Source organism: Tenrec ecaudatus, chromosome 10 (genome assembly GCF_050624435.1).
Source record: "Tenrec ecaudatus isolate mTenEca1 chromosome 10, mTenEca1.hap1, whole genome shotgun sequence".
Taxonomy (NCBI): Eukaryota; Metazoa; Chordata; class Mammalia; order Afrosoricida; family Tenrecidae; genus Tenrec; species Tenrec ecaudatus.
In genome coordinates, this window is record NC_134539.1 from 146,694,006 (window position 1) to 146,718,815 (window position 24,810).

The window sequence follows — 24,810 nt, forward strand, 5'->3', positions numbered from 1 at the left end:
CCTTGGCTTAACATCCTACAGCAACTGGGCAATGTTCTGGCTGCCCCAGCACCTGTGCCCACCTGCTCCATTGGGGCTATCCAGTGATCAGTCTGGTTCCAGGAGGGCCGAGCAGAATGGCCCGTCTGGAAGGCTCCTGAGTCAGACCTGGTGGGAGGTGAGCCTCTGGGCAGGGTACCCAATGGGGGTGGGGATTCATTACAGTCCCCAGCCCCCAGGCCCCCTGCGAGTGAAAGCAATGCAGAAGGACCCAGTGCTCCCCTTGCAGCCGTCGAGTTGCATCCCAGGCCTCCCCCAGACAAAGGGGTTGGCTGGCCTGAAGGGAGCAGACAGGTGGACAGTACACGGAGAGTTGGGGCTGCTATAGCCACTGCTGATTTCCTGCAGAGACCAGACCCTGGCAGGGGATACGCCCAGCTCCTGGGGCTGACTTCTGCTCCTCCTGCACTGGGAGGGGTCTCTGGAAAGCCTTGCTAGGCCTCACCATTCCTGTAGACCCTGTTGGGCAGCTGATTTTGGTCTCCGGTGCCCAGCCTCCTGCAGCTCCCTGGTCCTTCTGCCCAGAGCTCTGTGCTAAGGATGGGGTTCAGCAGAGAAGGGTGCCCCCAGGAGCCTAGATATGCAAACAGAAGCCCATGGAGCCCACGGAGGGGTGGTCCAGTGACACTGGTGTCAGTGCCCATCCGTGTCCCATGGGGTCATCACAGGTTAGCAGGCAGGATGCTGAGGCCCGCGGTGTAGTCATGGGCTGGACTCTGGTCTACCTGACTGCAAGCAGAGGGCAAAGGGCAGCAAGAGGAGGTACCTCGGGACCCAGTGGGGAGCCCCCAAAACCAGGCTTAAGAAGCAGAGATTGTATCCCTCAGGACAAAGGGGAGGAGGCAGGGGACGCGGGGTTGGGGGGTAGAGGTGGGTAAGCTTTAAAGGCAACAGAGGCCAAAGGGGGAAAAAGGGAAGAGTCATCTGACAGGAAGGTGTAGGATGAACTGGTAACAAGACTCAACTCACTGCCATTGAGCTGATCGAAATGACAAAGAAAGTTAGAGACGTGAACTAGACAAGAGATGTGACGGCCTAGTGAAGGCTGACGGCAAGAGAGCTGGGCGCCCTCTCATCAGGGCTGGCGGTCACTTCCTGTGTGGCTGAGGACAGACTCTAGAATGACCATGGTGTGGGTCCCGATCCCTCTAAGTCACCGGCTAAGCTGGGAAGGGTGGTGGTGGAGGGGGCACTGGGTTCAAAGGGCTTCTTCTGGGCTCCAAGTCCCAGAAGGAAATGCATAAAGATGTCAATGCCAAACTGGTCAACGACGTGGAGGCCCTGAGTGCCACGGGCTGACCCAGGGCATGCTAGCAACAGCTCACACGCAGCAAGGACTGCGCGGAGGGTGCAGGGCTGTGTTCTGTTCCGCGTGGGGCCGACTCGATGGCCCCTAATTCCACCTCCACACAATGCGTGCAGGAGCAGACCACCCAGGCACAGACCTCAAATCAAAAGCCCCTCCAGTGCTCACCCGACCACAGCAGATGGTGAACCCCTCACCCCAGAGCTCAGGCGCACGGTTCACAGGTGGTCTGAAGATGAGAGGGCACACCGGGAATCTTCTGGGGAAAGAGCGCAGAGGAAGAACAAGGCGCGAACCAGGAGCACAGGGCGCTCAGGGAGGAGGATGTGTGAGAAGATGGCGGTCCCTTGGGTCCAGGGCCAGGGGTTGGGCAGGATCGGGTCATCAGCCACTAGGTGATGACGGGGCTGCTGGTGACGCAGGAAGGGTTTCGAGAGGCCAGGAGACGTGTATATTTTAATAAAGCGACACGGCCTCCTGCTGTGCTTTCTCCCTGCTGGTGCTTCCATCAACAGGCCCCCAGAGTATGCCGGAGAGCGCAGAAGCACGGACGAGGGGTCTGCAGAAGACTCCTAGAAGAACCTCAGTCTCCTTTAATCCCATTTCCCCACCGCCTGCTAGGAGCCTCCCGATACTGCAACCGAGCCCATTTTGCAGATAAGGAAACTGAGGCGAAGCAAGGCTGAATTAGGGGCCTCCTGGCTCATGGGGCAGAGCCCGCTGCGCATTCAGGCCGGTGGCCCTGGCTTTTGTGCGCTGTGGCACACGGGTTTTGCTGATGCCTCACCGCTTTGTGGAGACTGATCACGCGAAGCCACGCTCGTGGCGTTTAAGAAGGCAAGCGTGCCCCAGCTGGGCGGCTGGCAGCGGGCAGCGGCACAGATGTCAAGGCCTCGCTGGCCCTACTTGCCTGTCAGTGAGGTGCTCCAGCTTGAAGATGTGCACGGTCTCGGTGTTGCTGGAAGCGCAGAGGAACTGGGAGTCCATGCTGAAAACCAGCGAGCTGATGTTCACGTACCTAGGAGCGCAGCCACGGGGCCAGTGAGCCTGTGCCTGCGCCGGGCGAGCTCGAGGGCGGGGCGGGCTGGGGATGGAGATGCCTCTCTCCTGAAGCCTGCCCTTCCACTGCACACTATTCCTACTCACAAATGACCCCAGGGGGTATCCCGAGGCAGGATGACGCTCCAGTCCTTCCTCTTGGGCCTTGGGCGGGAATGCCGGCCCCTCCCTGTTATCTTGGAACTCTCCCAGCAGCTAGCCCTACAGCTAAGAAGACCCAAACCATCACACTTGATTGTTGGCTGCTGCAGGCACCACAGAAAAGTGATGCTGATGGTCCCTCACAATCCCCGGGATAGGCTGTCAACTGGGCCTTGATGACCCGGGGCTCTCACTGGCTGGCCTTCAGCAGGGCTCCAGGCTTTTCTTCCTAGTCTTTGTCTGGAAGTTCCCCAACCACACACCAGCCTCCATCCACTGAGGGATGAGGGGGGCTGCACGTGAGGTACACTGCTGGGCCTCACCAATCCACTCCACAGCACCCTTTGACCCCATGCAAGGGAATCAGAGATTCTTTTTAGAATCTGACCTTTCATGTTTCTCCTTGGCTGGCCGCTTGTGCTCAGCCCTACAAAGAGCTCTGGAGCCTGAGATCCCATGGAAATGGCACCTATGCCCTTGGTGGTAGCAGGTGCCGAGCGGCAGAGGAGCCTTGGTGGTACAGTGGCTAAGCACTCAGCTGCTAAGGGCAAAGTCAGCTGCTCTGAGAGGGCAGGGGGGTGGGGCGTCTGCGTCTGTGGAGACTGACAGACAGACAGCCTTGGAAACCCTGTGGGGCGGCTTCCCTCTGGCCTACAGGTGTCTGGGAGTCAGCATCGACTCAGAGGTGATGGGTATGTGCCAATTACCTGAGAAAGTACAGTTACACTTGCTCGAGGCGAAAGGAGGCCGGGCCGGGCCCCCTCTGCCCTCCCCCTGGGTGGCCGTCAGCTGTCCACGGCAGAGCTCTGGGGGTTGCTCAGAGCGGCTTTGACAAGAACACACCTTTTCATCCCCCTGCGGAACTCGAAGAGCTTCTGCCCGTCCGGGACGGAGAACACTCGGATGACGGTGCCCTGTGGAGAGGGGCTGTTTCAGAGCACGGATCACGGTGCCGCGAGAAGTGGGTGGGTTTGGGTTCTCAACATCAATCTCTGAGGAAGAAGCTGCAGTGTCCAGCATGTGCAAACATTTGTGCATGAACCTATGTGGGTGTGTGATTGCATGTGTGTGGAGGGGGGGTTCCTTGCATAGGTACCCATGTAAGAGGCTCTCGGCTTCTCTCCTCCCGCCAAAGCTGCATGCACACACATACGTGTGTATGTGTGTTCCAACCCAGATAATCTCCTCTTGGCCAGCTAAACTCTACGTCTGATCTTCAGGTGTGAAAGGCCACGAGATCAGTCAGGCGAGATGCCTCCCTCCTGCCCAGCAGCCAGACACCCCACTCACACGCTGCTCTTGATGTCCCTGTGGCTGTGTGCATCCCACCCCACACCCCCATCCGCCCGCAGCTTCACAAGAACACCCATACCTGTACAGTCTTTGGCGGCCTCTGGCTCAGCGGAGGGGAAGCCTGTGTGTGCTGGGCTAGAAGGGCCAGGCCAGGCAGACCTCAAAGCCCTGGTCTCATCAGCTGTATGGGCACCATAGGTCCCCCAAAGCGCCCAAGAGGGAGGGCAGGGCCGAGGACTCACCTTCTGGGATGCGCTGGCCAGCTTGGAACCAGAGGAGTTGAAGGCGAGGGCAGCCAGCGCCCCCTCGTGGGCGGCAATGGTGCAGACTGTCTTCTGTTGGCGGAAAGGGCAAGGATGTGGGGGTGCCCCACCTCTGCCCCTCAGCCCGCCCAGGAAGACGGGAGCGGAGTCCTCCCTTCCTGTTCTTTTCCCCGAGACACCTCTCTCCCCCTGGCTGGGCTCCCTGTCTCTCCCTCTGTACTGGCCCTTCTGGTCTGCTGCTCTGGACCATTGCCTTCCTACCCTGCTGCCCACCCTCATGGAGGCTGCCCCACCTGTGCTGGGGCACACAGGAGGCCTCAGGGGTTACAGGTTGCCACCCATGTGTCCCGGGGAGCCCCTCAGCCCATCTGTGAGCCAGGGCACACACACAAGAGGTGTCAAGGGGGTCACAAGCTGTCCCTTCACGTGTCCAGGAAGTTCCTCAGCCCATCTGTGAGTCAGGGCGCACAAGGTGTCAGAGGGGGTGGTCACAGGTTCCCCTGTGTATGTCCCCTGGCACCCCCACAACCCACCTGTGAGCCAGGGTGTACATACACACACACACACACACACACACACACACAGCGCAGAGGACCCGAGCACTCCCCACCCCAGCAGTGCTGCCCACCCTGGGCTGCCTGGGGGACCAGAGCTAGAAAGTGTGAAGTGGTTGACTAACTAGGCCAGGTGCAGTGATCAGTCGGTCACAGCTGGCTGATAAGCAGGCCCCTGAACAAACCCCATTCACAAACTGTCAGCCCAAGTCTCCACACCAGCCACGGTGCGGGCACTGTCACCACGTAGCCCGGGCTTACCAGGGCGCTGCCATCATAGAGGGCGATCTCCCCGGTCGTCTGGCTTCCCGGGTAGGCAAGGTAGGAATTGGAATGGTTGATGGAGAGGGCGCAGACACCTGGCAAAGCAAGCACAGGTGAAGTTTCCAGACAGGGTACCTGAGAACGGTGCCACGGCAGCACCACCTACTGGTGAGGGAGGAACAGCTTCTAGGTCGGGGCGCCAGCAGAAGATGCTCATCAAAGGGTCTCAGTAAGGTCCCACAGGACACACACGCAATCGCAACTCAGAAGCGTGAAAATGTTCTTCTAGGGCTTCTCGCTCCGCGGCCCTGCCAGGCAATGAGAACTGGCTCATGGCCGGAGAGGCAATTCCACTGTCCAGAGGGCTGTGTCTGCCAGCCTTCCAGCACGTGACTACAGACAGTTAACCAGACATTTTAAACTGGACAACGGCAAAGGCCTCCCCAGAACAGCAACTGATGGACACGAAGCCAACTTGTAAAAATATAGTTTAAGAAAAGATGGATACCTGCTCCTCGTCCCTCCTACCCCTGAGGGGGGCGAACAACAGAAACGTGAGTGAACGGAGACAGCGGATGGTGTAAGAGATGAAAACAATAATTTATAAGCTATCGACGGTTAATGAGGTTGGGAGGGTGGGGAGGTAGGGGAAAAAAGAGGAGTTGATACCAAGGGCTCAAGTAGAAAGAAAATGTTTTGAAATTGATGATGGCAACATATGTACAAATGTCCTTGATACAAAGGATGTATGGACTGTTATAAGCTGCGAGAGCTCCCAAATAAGATACTTTATGGAAAAAAAGAGAAGAAAAGATGGATGATGCCTTGTTATAATACTGAGTGTCCTATAAAGAAAGGCCTAAGGAGACATCTCCATCAGGCTGAAGTGTACTTTACCTCAACTGCTGGGCGAAGGGAGGAAGGGCAAGATCACTCCGAGAATTAGAACTCAAGTCCCACCTCCCGCCATGGCTCTGCTGAGCACCGTCCAGGCACCCTGCCTATCAGCTGCCACCCAGGTCTATGGGAGGAAGGAGACTGCGTTCCAGGACCACTAACTGTAAGATCTGGGCCCTCCTCATCTCCCTTTTAAGTTTAAGGTCACTCCTGACCTGACCTCCAAAGAGTCCCTCATAAAGAGTGACAGCCTCGGAAACCCACAGGGGCAGTGCTACTGTCATTTGGGGTTGGCAGTGAGTTAGAAGCAATTTACAATAGCTAGGCGCTTGGGAGTGTTTGTCCTTCTGTGGAGCCCTGGGACACTGTGGGTTAGGCCCTGGGCTACTACTCACAAGGTCAGCAGTTCAAGGTCACTCCATAGGAGAAAGACAACGCTGTCTGGCCTTATAAAGGACTTGGAGTGCCAGAAGCCCTATGGGGCAGCTGTGTTCTGGCCTCCAGGGTGGCTCTGAGCCGGCATGGACTCAGTGACTGTGGGCTCCTTCGCTCTGCACTTTGCTGTGAGGGAGGCGACCACAAGAGTGAAAGTCACATGGAGCTCTGTGGATGGGAGGTCTCCCATGGAGATGTCCACCCTGACCCGCCCTGAGCACAGACGGCTGTGCTGACAGGAAATGAGCCAAACTCTTCACAGGAAACAAGACCGGGCGCGGCACACAGACATGAAGGAAGGAAACGGACAGCTGCACAGGCCTCGGGAGCAGAGCGAGAGAGGGCTCGGGGTGGCTCGCTCCTGCGCAGCCCCGCTGGGATCAGCATGCAGCCCCGATGTGCACGTGCAGTCCAGTGAGATAGGGAAGCCTGTCCTCCTGTGTGCACCCACTGACACTGGAGGTAAGCTATTGAGAGTCAGTGTGTCCAGCTTAGCTTTTCATATGAACAAATCAAAAAGGCAAACCAGGGTAAGTACAAGAGAGACCCTGTGTTGGCCCAAGATCATCTAACACCACCACCAACTGGGTACCTGGCATAGGCAGTAGTGATCCAGGTAAACTCCCAGCCCTCCAGTTACTGCGTGTGTGACCACAGAGGCTGGTGGCCGCTAGGATGCACAAGCCCAGGCTGCAGTCAGTTACTTCACCAAAACAGATTAGGAAGGACGGCCTGGGGGCATACTTCCTCAAACAGACGATGGCACGGGTCAAGTGGCCTGTCCCACTACCACTGGTGACCTTGCAGCGGCCTGTCACACCTCCCATGCTCTCTCAGAAGGCCACATGGTCACCTCTGTTTCACTACAGAAGGCGTGAGGGAGGCTATGTGGAGGTGACAGCTATAAACTGGAGGAGCTGCAGGGAGTCTGGGCTTCTCTGTCCAGAGAGCGTTAAGACATTCTGGTCAAGCCTCCCCTGGTTTTCTGCGAGAAAATGCACCATCTACCCTTGCCTCTGTGTATGAGGTAAGGGGGGACCTTTCCACTCTTCTCTAGTTTTGAGGGGAGCAAATGATTCCACTGATAAACGCTCTACATTCTAAGACTGACACACAATTAGGCCCCCCGCTTTCTCCTGGCTTACCCTGAAAGGCAAAGTGACTGGGGGGGTTTCTGTGGGCCAAGACAAGCACGGGATGGGCCTTGGTGGCTATGAGGATGGGAAGCTGCTGTGGTGGCAACCACACATTCCTCCTTTGAGGGCACTAGCTGGCCCAGCTCTCCTCTTTGCAGCTGGTAGTTTCGAACTGCTGGCCTTGCTGTTTGCAGTTCAATGCATAGCCACTGCGCTACCAGGGCGCCTTGCCCTCTGCATTGAGACTGAGAACCAAGGGCAGCGTTTAGCTCTGCGCCTGCCTGGGATACCCCTCTCCCGGCCCCTTCACACCTCACAGCTCTTTTGGTCCCTGCGACGGGGCAACCCCACGCACAGCAGAGAGAAACGCTGTATGGAATGGGGCAGTCTCCATTGGCTGCTCTTCAGAGGTTGACGGGCAGGGCTTTCTTCTGATTCCGTTTCCATCTGAAACCTGTTCAACATCCCAGCACTACCCAAGCCTCCAGTGACTGTACATGAGGGTCCCTGCTGGGAATCGAGCCCAGATCTCCATCTGGCGGGGGGGTGGTGGTGGTGGTGAAAACTCTGCCTTACAACCGTGATGGTCTTCATCATTCCCACGGCCCACACGCTCGAGCTGGACACCTTGCCTCACCATCCCAAGCAGAGCAGATGGATTCAGGGAGACTTGGGAGTACCTGTGCGTGGACACCACATCTATACCCCGAAGAGCCCAAGGAGGGACCCAGCACAGAGTAGGTCTTCAGTAAGGGCGCTTCCAGATGATTTCAACGTCTCGCTCTGACCACAAACAAAACTCGCCACGCTGGTTTACCATGGTGAACGTGGTGGGAAGGCACTGGTGCTGTGGGCTCAGCCTGGGCTCCTCACCACAAGGTCTGCGCTTCAAAGCCAGCCAGCCGGTCTGAGGGAGAAGATGCGACTGTGTGCTCCCGTACGACTTGCAACCTCGGGTCTCTACACGCCAGCGTGGGCTCGACAGCACTGGGTTTGTTTGGGGAGCGTTTGGGCAGCAGTTCTGCTCCTTTAAACGATTGTTGTGTTCTAGTGAGGCTTGAATGTGTGGATTTGCACAGCCAAGCATGACCCATGCAACTGAGGCGACAGGACAACGGGCAGGGGCTGTTTGCTGCACGGCATCACTGTCTTTCCATCCCAGTCGATGGCACGCGGTAGGTGTGATGGTCCCATCTGACAGAGAAAGAAACTGAGGCTCAAGGAGCTTAGGTGGCTTGTGTTAGGCCACACCGATTTTGGGACCGTGACAGCCTTCGGTCAATTCGTGTCACCAGCAGCAGCCACAGAGGGCACGGAATTGGAGTGTCATGCCCAAATATTAACCTGAATCAAGAGGGACATAGAACTGCCCCAGTGGGATGGCTTCCAGCTTGGCCATCTACCGACAGACTGCTGCCTCTTCAACTCATCAAAAAGACATCACCAGCTGCTCTTTCAACTGGACACATCCAAATGATTCTCCCGAATGCCAGGATTTTATTAACTGGTGTTCAATCCTGTGGACCGAGTAAGGCCTGCCACCCTGCACCAGGTGTCGCCGGAGTTCAGGGAACACCTTCTCTTAGAACAGAACGAACGCGGTGAGTGTTTGCAGGCCTTTCTCGGAGCTACGCAGACCCGCCAAGTCAGAACCCGCTTGTGGTGATGACACTGACGCCAGGCTCACTCGCCACACACACGATGAGGGGAAAACAAGCCCTTTCCTCATCAGCTGCATCACCCTGTCGGCTCAGCTGTCTTACATGACTGGGCACGTTTGCTGAGAACGGGCCCCAGATGAAGGGGGTTCATCTCGGGCTGCACGGAGGGTCCCGCAGGTCTCCGGGGGGGTGGGTCTGCTCCTGCCATCACTGGAGCCAGGCTCCAGGGAAGAGCCACAGACATCCCCAGGAGCACCGCTGATGTAGGCGTCTACCTGTGCTCGGCACTCACCTGTCGGGTTGGCAGGGATATCCAGGATGGTCTTTAGCAGCTTCATGTCTTTGATGTTGTGAATATAGATGGCTCCCTCCAGGCACACGAGCAGCCTCTGCAACAACACAGGTGCATCAGCCCGCAGCCCGGATCAGACACCACCCAAACCCAGAACCCGCATTCTTAAGCCAAGGCCGGTCTGGAGGCTAATCCTACAGGATGCTTCAGTCTGAAGACAGCTGTCAGGTGTTCGCACACAGATGTGCACCTTCACTTACCTGGACAGGAGATACGATAAAAAGGGATTTTATTGAGAAATCAAAATGGAGTCTTTTATTCTTGTATTCTCCTCTTTGCTGATGACGAGGATTCTGGGCACTGCCTGGCCAGCCTCCCTCCCTGGAGACGACCCCGGGGGTGGGCTGCTCTGACTGCTAGGTCCAGGGTGGGCCCCTTCTGTAGCACTCACCATGACAGGCTCCTTGGTATACACGGAAGGGCCTTCTCTCTACATAACCAGCAAACTGCAGGCTTATCCCTCTGCTCACAGTTGCCAGCGTTGCCCTCCTTCCACCTGGCTGCTACCACTCTGGCATCCCAGAAGCCCTTCAGCCCCTTCTGCAGTGGCGCTGACCCTTCCTGTCCAGTGCAGGCCTGCAGCTGGCCGCTGTTAAAGCCACAGGGCCCCAGGTGCTGCAGGTGGTTCAGGCATGGTGATTACCCACAAGGTGGGAGCCCTGGAGGAGGCCTGGCGAGCTACTCCCACAGACCACAGCCACGGAAGGCTGAAGGAGCGAGCGGTGGGCTCCAAGCCATGTGGCTGAGATGGAGCCGACTGGAAGGCAATGGCCCTTTCCCCCAGCGCCCAGTAGGTCTTCTCAGTGTAAACGGGGCCCACGGGGTTCCCAAAGTGGGTTGTTAAAGAGCTATCATGCTGCACCCTCCATGTAGAGTAGCCACCAGGCACCCTCACACCTCCGTCCATGTGGGGTAACTGCCCACCCCCCTGTTTACCCCTCATCTGGATGTTCTCACACTTAGAGGAGTACAAGGAAAGAACCTAGGACTCTTCCTGCAGATTGATTGAGGGGAGAAGGATGGGGGGTAAGGACCTGGGGTGATTCAGACACTCACCCTTATCCAAGGAACAGCAGTTGGAAGGGTAGGCATAGTCTCTGATGGGGCTGTGCCTGTATTACTGCCTTCCCACTGGACCCTTCCCAGCTCAGAAAGATGGAGGCCGCTTCGGGCAGGAAAGTGAAAGGGACTGTCATGACACCTCTAGGGCCCAGCTCCGAGTGGGGCTGCCAGGCGGAGGCACACGCACACTCACGAGGTGCTGAAACTGGCACGACCTCAGAGCTGCTCCCCTAGCCCCTTCTCCTCGGATTTGCCTGGCCACCTTGCCCCTTGGCCAGCACTTCCTGTGGTGGTGGTTAGATGCCGCAGAGCCAACGCTGACTCACCGCTACCTTATGTGTTACAGAACACGCAGAATAAGCTGTTCTCGAGGGAGCAGCAGAAGCGGTAGAACAAATATGGCATCCTTTTCAACAAGTCTTTCCTGGTGACGTGTCCCAGTCGAGGTTGGGCTGTGCGGGCATTTCCTTTGGTTTTCGGTGCCCCCCATCATCCTTCCCACCCCCCATCTCCCACCCCACCCCATGCCTGTGGTGGGAAATCACATTTGATCTGGAAGGTCTGGCCTGGTCTTCATCTTCTCCCACCATCAATCTGCTCTACGAGTTGGGCTGCTAACCATAAGGACAGCAGTTAGAAACCACTGGCCCCCTCTGAGGGAGAAAGATGAGACTCTTTGTCTGAAAACATACAGGGCAGTTCCACCCTGTCCTGCAGGGTCACTTGGAGTTAGCATCGGCTTGGTGGCAGTGAGTTTGCGTTTTCTGGGGTGGGAAAGACTCTCTGGTATGAATGTTGCGGTTGGCTACTGGCTAGAAGACTTTGACTCAAGGCAACCCCAAGTACCACAGAGACGTGGCTGGTCCTGTGACGTGGTTGGTAAGTCCCAGCCCATGTGGCAGCCACAGGGCCTCAGCTCCCTGCCCTATCACAGCAGTGTTCTGCTGCGACTCACTGGGTTTCTCTTGGCTAATTTTTGGAAACAGATCCATACCTGTCTTTATCTAGAAGCTCTGCTGAAACCTGTCCTGACTGACCCTGCTGGTATTTGAAGGGGGGTGGGTGGGCACAGCTCCCAGCACCACACAACCACCAGTGTGCCAAGCTGGTGGGCGGGGGTCCCCATGTAGTTTCTTTCTTTCTTGCCAGTCAGCGTCCAGTCTTGGCAGAACGGGGGCTCCCCTTCACCTCGGCTCCTTCCTGTCACTCGGGTTCCCTCCACTTTTCTGGGTGTCATCCATATAAAGCCACCACTCTGGCTTCTGCCCTTGAACAGCACAGCTCTGCCATCAGGGACCTGGTCCCAGCCAGCCTCCACCTGGACTAGGGGCCCCAGGGGGTGTGGGGGAGGCATACCCACAGCGCAGCTGATGGACAAGGAGCTGCCACAAGCCACACTTCCTCTGACACAGAAGGGAGGTGAGATACATGGGGAGGGGAAAGCCCTAGTATTGGGCTTTGCAGAGATTTGGAGTAAGACATGGATTGTGCTTTCTGACCCTTCTGCACAAAGAGCCTCCACTGTCTCTGTTTGTTCTACTTAGTTTTTAAAGGCTGTTCTTCCTGAAGACCTGGCGAGACAGCAGGCTGACCACCAGGTGGGCAGCAGTTTCAGGTACTGCAGTGGAGCCGAACCTGGGGGTGGGAGGGACTGCCGCAGTTACCTAATCCCGACTTCCTAGGAACAAGAGTTGTTAAGGTCCCAATCTGAGCACTTTAGGACAAGTAAACAAACCCTGAGCAGGTGTCCAGACAGGTTTCAAGCCACCCATTTCCTTAGAAAAGCCAAAGGAAGTGAGGCCTGGTGGTCTGGGCTCTGATGTGCTCAGTCCTTAATTGCTTGGCAGGGCCAGACACATTCATATTCCTCTGCAAGGGGGTGGGGGGGAGGGTGTGTGTGTGTGTGTGTGTGTGTACACCTTAGCATTAACGCATGCCTCTGGGAGAAGGCAGTTCCTGGGTGGTGTAATACTTCATGTGCTCCCTGCTATCCAGCAGCTGGAGGTTTGAGTCTACCCAGATGTGCCTTAGAAGAAAGGCCTGGCCACCTACTGCCCCCACCCAATCAGCCACTGACAACCTCCTGGGGCTCAGTCCCTACCCAACACACACAGAACAACTGTGGACTGGAATGAACTGGACGACAACAGGTTTTAGTGCGGGCCGGAGGGTCGGCACCCAGAGGCTAGCTGGATGCAGACTGTGAATGGCACTTCCTGGTCTCATGAGCTCCTGAAAAGACCGGAGCTAAGGGGGAGGGTGTACAAATAAACACCACACAGGCCAGCTGAGGGTTCTGATCTTCGCTTGCCTGAGAGAACATTCGCCCAAACGATCTTAATGAGATAACCAGGCTGGGGGGCAATAACCGAAAAGGGGTGTTTTGCTCCCGTGCATCGGCTCGTGGTCTGCACGGAGATCAGAGTCTGTGACTAGACTGCATGTGCTGCGCTCAGATGTCAGCAAGGGCACTTGAGCCAACGAGGCGGCTCCGCGGTCTTCACATTGGGCCGTGGCACATTTTAAGAGCCTCTGCTACTATCCCAAGCACTTATTCAGCATGAATTCACACGTTTAAAGAGAATCTATTGCATATTTGAGGTAGGAATACGCCTACCATCAAAGACAACACAGTGAGAAAGAGCCTCACAGGCTTACCTGGGAAGAAGACAGCTGGGCGCATGAAGCTGGGGCCCAGCACATGGCAGCAGAGGGGCAATTTGACTGCCTGACTGCAGGAGGGAAGCCCACCTTTTCTCGGGAGTCTGACTGCAGAGGCAGCTCCGCCAGCCTGGGTGCGTGCCACGCCTAGTGCCCAAACTGGAAATGCTACAAGGACGCAGCCCACAGGATGGCTTCAGCTTGGGGGCGGGGGTAACCGAGCCAGTGGCCTCTGTTAGACAGAGACCATGAGGCAGAAGGACCAAGAAGAAGGGCCACAAAAGGAAAACCCAAACCACACTCGGTGCCGAGCTGATTCCAACTCAAGGCGACCCAGGGACAGAGTAGAACTGCCGCTGTGGGTTTCCGAGGCTGCACATCTTTACAGGAGCAGAAAGCCTCATCTTTCTCTCCTGGAGCTGATGGTGGGTTTGAACTGCTGACTTTTTGGTTAACAGCCCGTCATCCTACGGGGTAAAAATCGCTATATAATAAACTAGCTGCTAGTGGTGGAAGGGGTCAATGCCCACTCGAGGAGACCCCAGGTGTCTCAGGACAGTATGGTGTTTCATAGGGCCTTCCAGAAGCAGATTGCCAGGCCTTTCTTCTGAGGTGCTTCTCAGTAGGTTTTGACTCCCAGCCTTTCAGTCAGTAGCCCAACGTCGAACCTTGTGTGTCACCCAGCCTCTCCCAGCACTCCTTAAAAGCCCACTACAGAACGTGGTCCTCGCACCCCTTACCTGGCGGTTCAGCCTGATGGACAGGATGTTGCTGGAGTAGCTATAGTTGCAGATCTCGGTGCCTTTCTTGAAGTGGTACACGTTCATCTGCCTCGGCTTCGTGCGGCTCACCACCACTACCAGGCTGCTGGAGAAGAGCCGCTCCACGATGCACACGTCTGGGATGTCATCTGCAGTGGGGGGTGGGGGGGCACAGGGTCTGTCCCCACAGCTCGAGCACAGGCTGCCACCCTCAGGGGGTGACACGCCAGCTCCGAGAAGGCTTCTGTCTCCACCGCATGAGCACAGCCTAGGACTTTCTCTAGCACCTGCAAGGGTGGTCTCCATGCCCCATGATTCAGTGATTCATTTTTGGTCCCCACCAACCCCATGGGGCTCTGTTCCGTGAAGTCACGGTTCGAAACAATGATGGAAAGACTCAAACCCACTGCCATCAAGTAGATTCCGACTCACAGCGACCCGGTATGACAGGAGAACTGGCTCACAGGGGTCCACAGCCTATCATCTTGATGGGAAAAGATTGCCTCGTCTTTCCCCTGGGCGATGGCTAAAGGGTTTGAACCACTAAACTTGTGGTTAGCAGGCTGAGTGCTTTACTACTACACCACCAGGACCCCTTAACAGTTCCAAAGCCCTCTCCAAACCTCTGCTGTGAAGCTGGTGTGGACTCATGACTTACAATCAGGATTTCCAGCGCTACCCCGGGCCCGGACTCGCCCCTTCAGCACTTCAGGGCTCCACGGTTTGCTTGGGAAAACACAGAGAAGGCTTGGGCCACCCAACTATCTCATAGGTTCCCAAACTTATTTGGCCTACTGACCCCTTTCCAGAAGGTAAAAAAAAAAACTAACAGCCCACTACCTCCACTCTGGCAATGAAAAACTTGTGTACCAAAAACAGTCTATAACACAGAATAAAACGTAAGTCTCTGCATAAGTCTCCTGTCCTGATCCTCCCGGGGGGGGTGATCATCGCCCACTTTGGGAAACACTGAAGCAGCCACTTCCCTGTGAGGGATCTGAGCCCTGGTGGTGGGATGGAAGATGTGCTGGTCAGCAGTGCTAAACCACTAGTCACTCTTTGGGAGAATGATGGGCTTTCTACTCCTCCCAAGAGTTACTTAGAAACTCAGAGGGGCAGTTCTACCCTGTCCTACACGGTTACCGTGAGTCGGAATCAGCTGCAGGGCAGTGAGTGAGGTGAAGGATGTGAAATGGGGGAGGGTGTGCTCTGCAGGGTGGGTGCCTCCACTAGCTATCAGGATTCTCCTGGTCCTTCTTGAGCCAGGGACTGTCAAGGGGGTGGGGAGTTGCTCGGTGAATGCTGTGCTCCCCTCACCCGGCTGGGCTGCCTGTTTCTCTCCAGTCCTCCGTATGCAGAAAGGACACGCACTACCAAGTCTCTGGAGAAGCAGTCATGAAAGCGAGGCCTCACATGTACACCTGTTATCAGATGCTGCAGTTGATTTTCCATTCAGTGACCCCCCACCTGTCAAAGTCGAACTGCCCCAGACAGTTCTGTTGTTCGTCATTTTTATGACACCATGCCTTCTTCCTCTGGAGTTACTGAGTGGGTTTGAACCACTGACTGTGGTTTCTTTAGCTGAGCATTAAACTGTTGTACCAGCAGGGATCCTTACAAATGCAGTACCCCACAAAAGAGCCCCGGCTGAGGAGCCAGTTCCAGCAACCCTACCTAGCAATTCCGAATCTATACATCTTTCAGCAGCAGCGCCTCATCTTTCTCTTAAGGAGCAGCTGGCAGGTTTGAACTGCTGACCTGTGATTAACAGTCCAACACTCACCCAATAGCAGCACCAGGGATCCTTGCAAATAAATTGTTGTTGTTGATGTTAGGTGCTATTGAGTCAGTTCCAACTCACAGTGACCTGATATACAACAGAACTAAAAAATGATATCCCTTGTTCTATGTCCTCTTCTGAGTCCAGCCGGAACCTCTGGCAGCTCCCTGTCAATGTCCTGCTGCAGTTGCCTGTGATAGCAGGGATACTGCCTGTAACGTGTGCATCCTTGGGCCACCTTTCTCTGGCCTGGGTACAAATATGAATCTCTTTCAGTCAGTTGGCCAAGAGTTGCCTTCCAAATTTCCTGGCATGGACAAGTGAATAGATCTAGTGCTTCATTAGCTGGTTGAAATATTTGAATTGCTAGTCTGTCAATTCCTGGAGCCTGGGGGTTGGCGGATGCTTTCAGTGCAGCTTGAACTTCTTCCGCCGGCATCACTGATTCTTGCTCATATGCTGCCCACTGAAATGATTGAATGTCGACATTTCTTTTTGGTACAGTGACTTTGTATATTCTTCCCATCTTCTTGGGCTACTTCCTGCATCATTCAATATTTTACCCACAGAATTTCTCAATATTACAACTCCTGGCTTGATTTTTTCCCATGAGCTCTTTCAGTTTAAGATAAGCTGAGTGCGTTCTTTCTTTGGATTTTCTAACCTTAGTTATTTGCACATTTCAGTATAATACTTTGACTTTGTCTTCTCGAGCTGCCCTTTGAAATATTCTGTTCAGCTTTTCGACTTCATCATTTTTTCCATTTGTCTTAGTTACTCTCCAATTAAGAGCAAGTTTCAGAGTCTCTTCTGATATCCACTTTGATCTTTTCTTTAAGGAACCATTTGCTTTCTTCATGTATGTGTCCTTGATGTCATCCCACAGTTAATAAGGTCTGCGGTCATTACTGTTTAATTAATCTGTTCTTGAGATGCTTCCAAAATTCAGGTGTGATATACGCAAGGTCGTACTTTGGCTCTCCTGAATTTTCTTTAATTTCAACCTGAACTTAAGGAGTCCTGGTGGCGTAGCAGTTATGTGTTGGCCTGGGAACTGCAAAGTCAGTAGTTTGAAACCAGCATCCACTCTGCTCCACAGGAGAAAGACAAGACTTTCGATTTCCATAAAGAGTCACACTCTTCGAAGCTCTCAGGGGCAGTTCTTTCCTGTCCTAGAGGGCCACTAGGAGTTGGCATCAAATGGATGGTAATGGGATGTTGTTGTTAATTTTCAACCTAAACTTTTATCTGAGCAATTATGGTCTCTCAGTCGGCCCCTGGCCTGGTTTTCTATCTTCCCACTGATATGACCGATTTGATTTCTGTGTATTCCATCTGGAAAAGTCGCAGCTTGTGTTGCTGGAAAGAGATATGTGCGATGAGAAGCCGTTGGTCTTGCAAAATTCTATCATGCGATCTCCAGCTTTGTTTCTATCACCAAGACTCTATTTCCCAACTACTGTTCTTTCCTCTTCATTCCCAACTTTTGCATTCCAATCACCAATAATTATCAATGCACCTTGGTTGCATAGTTGACTACTTTCCAACGGAAAATGTTAGAATTCTTCAGTTTCTGTATCACTAGCTTTAGAGGTTGGTGCATGATCTTGACTAATAGTCAATATGGACTGGATTTACTTGTATGCTGACAGACATTATCCTATCACAGCACTGTACTGGAAGATCAATCTTGCACTGTCCTTTTGACAATGAGCAAAATGTCATTCCTCTTGTCCGTGTCATTCCCAGCACAGCAAACCGTATGTTCTGATTAAAAAATGTTCAATACCAGTCCATTTCAGTTCACGAATACCTAGAATACTGATCTTTTTGCCTTCCATTGCATTTTAAACTCCCAATTTTCCTAGGTTCATACGTCGGCCATTCTAAGTTCCAATTCTTAGTTGATTTGTGCAGCCATTTCTTCCCAGGTTGAGTTGGGCCCATGAGCAAATGAAGATCCTGAAGGCTTTATTCCCACAGGCTCCAATCCATCCACACCATTATGGTCCAGTCTACTCCAAGAAGGTAGCTCTTCCTCAGTCATAGTTTGATGGCCTTCTGACCTAAAGGGCCCATCTTCTGGCACCGTCTCTGACAATGCTCTACGTCTGCGCTTGAGGTTTGCAGGATCTGACGATGCTTTGATGCTGTCCATAGGGTTTTCAGGGGCGAATTCTTTTGAAGCGGACAGCGTATACGTTCTTTGTGGTCTGTTCTTAGTCTGGATGCTCTGCTGAAAGCTGTTCCCTTTGGGTGACCCTGCTGGCCCTTGAAATACCAGTGTCCTAGCTTCCAGCATCACAGCAACACGCCAGCCACCAGAGTATGACAGACTGGCAGACAAGTGGTGGACAAATAAATGAAGAGCCCCCGATGTTTTTTAATCAAACCACTCCCCCACCCCAGGAAATCCAAAGGTTGTGCGCTCCTCATCATGACAGTGACATAAACTATTACTTACCTAGAGTTACGTTTCTAAGAAAAATTACTTTTAATCATAACCAAGTGCTTACGCATCAGACTGCTAACCACAAGATCAGAACTTCAAAACCACCAGCTGCTCTGCAGGAGAAAGAGTAGGCTTTCTACTCCCTTAAAGATCTCCAGCCACAGAAACCCGCAGGGGCAGTTCTACCCTGTCTCACTGGGTGGCTATGAGTCAGAATCAGCTCAACAGCAGTGAGAAAGTATCTCCAATATCAATATAATAAGTGACGTCCATGCCTCGATGACTGTCACCTTTGCTGTGCTAACAAGATGGCAAAAAGAAGTCACAGGCGACCTTTGGGGTTGCTGACTATAAAAACTGATGACTGCATATACAGGGATTTCTCGCTGCAAAATCGTAGAAACCTTTATTAAACATGACGTTCTCAACACGTCCTTCCATGTAGGCCTGCACACTTCTGAAGGCCCTGTTTCCATTTCTCAGCCCTCCCCCCGAAGAATTCCACCCTCTTCTGCCAACACCACGCCAGAATGGTAAGCTCGACGTCTTCAAGGGGCTCACACTGTTTAGGGAATGGAGCAGGGTTTCCCAATGAAATTCCCTTGTAGGATCACCCCAACAACCCTCAAAAAATGAACAGGTGCACTGTCATGATAGAAAAGGATAAATAATCCTTGGCTTAACTTTCCTGGCCTTTTCCTCACCATTCAATGTCATTCTCAATTTTCTGAAACCTTCTGATCGCCCCCGTCCCGCCCCCGCGCCTGCCCGGCTTTCCTGTGTCCTTGAAGGAAATCTATCAAGATGATCCCTTTGGAATTCCTCAAACATCCTGCATAAGCTGTGGAGCTGACCGCTCCCCCTCACATTTAACTGGCCCGGCAGATCCCCTAGGAAGCTGCTGTTGTGAGCGGACCATTTCATTTTGTTAAGGCACCTGCATGTGTCCAGGTGGTGTAGTGGGTTGCACGTTGGGGTGCTAACCACCAGGTCAGCAGTTTGAAACCACCAGAGGGAGAAAAGAAAGCCACACGAGGCTTGCGTAATTGTCATTTATTCCCATAAAGAGTTCCGTCTCAGGAACCCACAGGGGCAGTTCTACTTGACAGGGTCGCTGTGAGGTGGGAGGGACTCGGTGGCAGGGAGAACGAGGCTAAGGTCAGCCATCCACTGATCGCAGAGCTATGTGTAAACACGTCTGCCGTGGAATAAACCTGCGCATGTATGAACTAGAGCCCCAGCAGCACGGCTGTTTTACTCTCCCTTGGATGTATGTGGAAAATGTCAGCAAACAAAATCTCAAACAAAGGATCTCAGAATAGAAAAGACATGGTTACTTTTAACTGGGGACGACTTTTCATAAGGGCTCTTAAGCAAGGGGAGGCAACTAGTGACACTGAAATCGGGTAAGCCCTGGCTCCCTAAGGGGAAAGCATGAGGGAAGGGAAACAGGAGGCTCAACTGCACCTCAGCTTCAAGGCTCGAGGCAGGTGTGGTGCCCCTACCCCAGCGCCCCACACTTACTGCTTCCATGGACTTGGTCCAGCTGCTCCACAGAACTCAAGGAAAACAGCTTATAGCCGGCTTTGGTTCCAATCGCGAGGGATCTGGGGGAGATAAGACAGTGTGGGAATGGTGGAGGCCTTCCAACAACCACAGATCCGTCAGAAAACAGACACCCTTCCCTTCCCACCACTCCGCTCCCCCTCCACCCCATCTCATTGTCACAGTCGCTGTCAAGCAGATTCCCACTCAAGGCGACCCTGTGTGCACAGCAGCATCAGGTGCCAGAGGGGTTTTTGTTGGCTGTGACGTTTGGGAAGCAGGTTGCCAGTCCTTTCTTAGGAGGCACCGCCATGGGGTTTTGGACCATCGACCTTTCGGTTAGTACAGTGGTTCTCAACCTTCCTCATGCCTCGACCCTTTAATATAGTTCCTCATGTTGTGGTGACCGCCAACCATATTATTATTTTTGTTGCTACTGTAATTTTGCTACTGTTATGAATCATAATGTAAATATCTGATATACAGAGTGTATTTTATTTGTTACAAATTGAACATAATTAATGATTAGTCACAAAACAATTTGTAATTACATATTGTGAAATATTTATTTCTAATAACAAATAAATGAAATTTTGTCTTCAAGCATGATGTAGCATGGGTAACAACAGGCTTCACACTGGGTACTCGTATGAGGACGTATCTGCACATGGGTGGACCCGCATAGAGACGGATAGAGGAGCGGTGTCTCGGTTCCTAAGACCATCAAAAACATGTATTTTCTGACTGTCTTAGGCAACCCTTGTGAAAGGGCCGTTTGACCCCCAGAGGGGTCACAACCCCTAGGTTGAGAACCGCTGGGTTAGTAGCTGAGGGCAAACCATTTGAAGCGCAGGGATTTATAGTGGGCATGTGGTTGTTAGCTGCTGTCAAATCCCTTCTGACTCCTGTGACCTCGTGTGCAGAACAGAACCATTCCACAGGCGGCCTGGTGACACTGGGCGTTAGGCGTTGGCATGCTAACTGCAAGGTCAGTGGTTCGAACCAACTAGTCGCTCTGCAGTGATGACTCACAGCGACCCCCTGTGGCTTTCTGAGACTGTGACTGTTTTTGGGAGTAGAAAGCCAAGTCGTTCGCCTTCAGAGCTACTGGTGGTTTCAAACTGCAGACTATGCAGATCACAGCCCATCGTGTAACCATGACACCACCAAGGCTCCTACACCTCCTCCCCTCGTAGGTATGATATTGTTGCTGTGTGCAGTGCCCGGAGAAGGTCATCATGCTTGGTTTAGTAGAGTGACAGAGAAAAAGAGGAAGCCTTAGATGAGATGGATGAACACAGTGCCTGCAACAATGGGCTCAAACATAGGAACAAATGAGGATGGCGCAGGATGGGGTGGGGTCTCCTTCTGTTGGACATAGGGTCACTTTCAGTCAGAGCTGACTCGATGGCACCTAACATCAACATGTGCTGTCCAGTTGATTGTGACAGCAGCCCTACAGGGCTGGCAGAATGGTTCCGCAGGGTTTCCACCTGCCACTTCTTTCTTCAATGGGGTGGTTCAGTCCACCAAGCTTCCAGCAGCAGTCACGTGCTTAACCACTGTGTGCCCAACGGGCAAGCTTTTGTCCATGTTTCCTGTCATCAGTGTAAAAGCCGGAGCACTTCCACTGCAGAACAACACTGGGCTGCTATAGGAAAGGACCCACTTCCATTTAAAATGGAAAGACGAAAAGGTGAGATTTGTTCTTCTCCGGGGAAAAACATCCTAAAATAAGACACTTACACCAGTCCATGCCTGGCTGCCCAAGGCTCTTGTTTCACTAACCTAAAAAGTAGTCGGTCACATGTTTATCTTGTGGTGGTTATGTTGTTTCTTTCTTTGTTTACCTAAGCTTTTCTTCTTCTCTGAAGCATAGTGACTACAGTCAGCTTTTGATCAGAAAGGTGGCTGATTCAGTTTCTCAACCTCCAGGGTGGCCTGTGGAGTAGCTAAACAGGAGGGTGAGCTATTTGCATAATAGCGGCAGCCAGTGAGGTTGGAGCTGGCTTCTGCATCCAGCACCAGTGATGACAAACAGCAAAGGGAGGCAGCAGCATCTTAAAACTTCAAAAACAGACTCTGGTTTTTCAAACGTTCTTCACCTAAATGTTTCCGTACAAACATAGATGCTTTCAGTTGCAAACTGGGATTTGGAATGTCTGTAAGCATGGGAAAAACCATACTGTAACTCAAGTGTGCCACAGCAGGAACCAGAAGAGTCGGGCGATTTCACTTTCCAACACGTCACCCAGGCCTGTGCCAGGGACAGAAGAAATGTGCAGCTGGGGCACTGTGATCCCCAATGGGCAGAGATGTGCAGTATGGTCACTATTGTTGTTTTCAACAACTTGTTCAATAACCACACAGGAGTATGACCGTGAATCAAGTAATGTTGACTTCCACTTTACTGAAGCCATGAAGCTTTCTGGGGGGCGGGGATTCTTGTCACCTCCCACCGAAACAAGGTTTAGGACAAATACATCTTAATGTCCAAATGAAAAAGTCCCCACAGGGTCCAGCCCAGGGCCAAAAGGGAAGAATGAATGTGGGGCCTTGATTAAGGGTAACTGCCCTCATCCACCACCTTCACCTGGAATACTGGATCTCAAACAGAACTGCCGCGGAAAGAAAGCCACCACTGACAGCCCCGATTGTATTCACCAGGGGGCCTGACTTATTTTAAACCCAATGTCACACCCTCTAAGGCTCATAGCAAATGCCTGTGACAAGAACTTTTATTTATAGTTAAGACAGAGCTGCCCGGCACAGCCTTCAACCAGGAAAACAGAACTAAAGAAAATAACTTTCAAAGCACCCCACAGTTTGGAAAATACTATTCTTGCCCAATTGCTAGAGACGGTTGGGATTGAACTCTGGATTATTTGATAACATACACTAAAATTAACCATATTTAAAAAAAAACATCAGATAAACAAAGTAGGACTTGGCACACTGACTGCTAACCCCACTGCCATCATGTTGCTTCTGACTAATATTTACAGAAGCAGGCAGCCTCATCTTCATCCCATGGAGCAGATGGTGGGTTTGAACTACTGTCCTTGTGGTTAGCAGCTCAATGTCAAACACACACTGTGCCACCAGGGTTCTTCTGTACTGCTAACAGGTGAAGGCATCCCCTCATTAAGCTGCATTTGCTGAAAGGAAAGCAGCCTCTGGGCATTTCAACAGTTAGGACCTCTTGCAAAATGTGTCTTACAAAACTTCAGAGAATTTTATCTAGACCATTGGTTGTTTTAAATGGCAGGTCGAAAACCAGGAAGGGTTCCTAAAAACAACTCTGCGGAGTAGAAATAGCTTAAAGAGAAAGAACAGAAAATACCTAAGCGTACTACAATAAAGGCGGGCGGTATTTTCTGAATCGCTTTTCAGTGGTATGATGTACAGAGTCCTGGTGGAGCAGTGGTTAAAGCACCTGTCTGCTAACCTCAAGGTCAGTGGTTCAAGCCCAACAGCTACTCCCCAGGAGAGGGGGTAGTCAGCTCCAGCTCAGATGACAGCTATGGAACCCCTATGTGTGTGTTTTTGGGCGAATGACAGTTGTACCCTGCCCTATAGGGACTTGCTGATCCCACTTGGTGATTCTGAGTCAAGGCAATGGGTTTGGTTGTTTTAAAAATATGTAAATGGTAGAAGGCATTGAGTGATGGTGAAACTCTTATTTCTTATTGTGGGCTGTGGTCAAGGAGAGCGTCAGAGCCCAGTGAGGGACTGGGTTACACAGACTGGTTTTTTTTTTCTTCAAACAAAGGCATATTGTTCGACACAGGCTGTTTTTTCAACAGAAATACAAAGGGATAGAAGCCAGGGGTGCTTGAGCTACACGAGGTCCTTAATTACACCCTCGAAGGTTCAATATTAGCACAGTCAGTCACAGCAGCCAAGGCCCAGTTGGGACGGGCCTCCCAGCACAGCCGGGCAGCGACGGGTCCAGCAGGAAGTGGGGAGCCGGGAGGCCATCATCCCTGAGGCTTGATGCTCAGGAGGGCACATTCCTGGGAGGTCATTCCCTAGGATCCGGAGGAGAGCTGGCTTCTCACTTCATGACAAGAGGGAAGGAAATGCCCCCTGGCTTTGAAGGCAGGGGATCCTGGGGAATCCTGAAAGCTAGCTCTCTGGCCAGAGCCCAACGGTGACCATCAAAGGGAGACCTCAAAACCTACCAGGAAGCAACAGGCTGGTGCCCATCTCGTCCCAGAAGGCAGTCTGCCCGGAGGCGGCTCGGCAGGCCAGGTGGGATGTGTGCGGCTGGCCGGTGCTGGAAGGCTTCCCCCCACCCACGGGGGTTGGGGGCGGGAGGCGGGATGCCCTGGGCTGGGCCAGAAGCCGGCCAGGCCGAGGGGATAGGCCGCCTCCACCCCAGGCCCGGTCCAGATGCCACGCTGAGATGCCCAAGGGCAGATGGAAAAGTTCGTTCCTTCTTAACGCCCACCTCCCTGGGCCCCACGACCCGTCTCGGGCCACCTTCCACTTCGCGGGGCTCCAGTCCTTGTGGCCTGGGTGCGCCCCCCGACCCACCACAGGGACTGGGGGTGGAGCACTATACTCGAGCCCGTCCAGGCAGCCACCGGCCGCCTCGCGAAGGCCCCCTGGGGCGGAGAACTGCGCCTCTGGGAGGCCAGTCACAGAAAGGAGGCCCCCCCGCCCCACCCCCACCTCACCTCACCCCACCCCACCCCCACCCCGAGCCCGGCCGGGGCCCCTCGGCTTACGTGCAGTCCTGGTTGAAAGAAAAGCAACTGAGTGCCGGCTCCGACCCGCCTTGGGGGGCGTCCGCGGCCTCGGCCGCCATCGGGGCTCGACCCGGCAAAGCCCCCACTCCGAGCGGCCAAGAGCCACCTCAGCAGCCGCCAGCGCCGGCGCCCAGGGCCCGGTCCTCCGCGGCCCAACCCGCCTCTAGCCCCGCCCCTCGCCCCGTCGTGCCCCGCCCCTCCTCCCAGCCCGACCCCCGGAGCCCGGCAGCTGACAGGGCGGGGCCCCCGCTGCAAGCCGCTATTGGTCAGAAGTGCACGCCGTGGAGGACGGGCGCGACTCTCCTGACCAATCCGCGGAGGCCATGGGCGGAACCGCCTCGCTGGCAGCCCGCCCCCAAGCCGGCCACGCGGTTCGCTATTGGGCAGAGATGCGT

The 24,810-nt window shown here is 53.7% G+C and overlaps 1 protein-coding gene across 1 annotated transcript in view; it reads right to left on the reverse strand.

Moving 5' to 3' along the window:
• The window catches only part of WIPI1 (WD repeat domain, phosphoinositide interacting 1), a 30,726-nt gene extending 6,147 nt beyond the window's left edge, over positions 1–24,579 (reverse strand). Inside the window, exons 1-8 of the mRNA XM_075562144.1 lie at positions 24,395–24,579; positions 19,641–19,723; positions 13,864–14,033; positions 9,341–9,437; positions 4,917–5,014; positions 4,081–4,173; positions 3,389–3,459; positions 2,256–2,363 (exon numbers count right to left, since the gene is read on the reverse strand). Of these exons, the coding sequence (XP_075418259.1) occupies positions 2,256–2,363; positions 3,389–3,459; positions 4,081–4,173; positions 4,917–5,014; positions 9,341–9,437; positions 13,864–14,033; positions 19,641–19,723; positions 24,395–24,474 (800 nt within the window). The 5' untranslated portion in view covers positions 24,475–24,579. The remainder of the gene's footprint in view (positions 1–2,255; positions 2,364–3,388; positions 3,460–4,080; positions 4,174–4,916; positions 5,015–9,340; positions 9,438–13,863; positions 14,034–19,640; positions 19,724–24,394) is intronic.
• Positions 24,580–24,810: the final 231 nt, after the last annotated feature.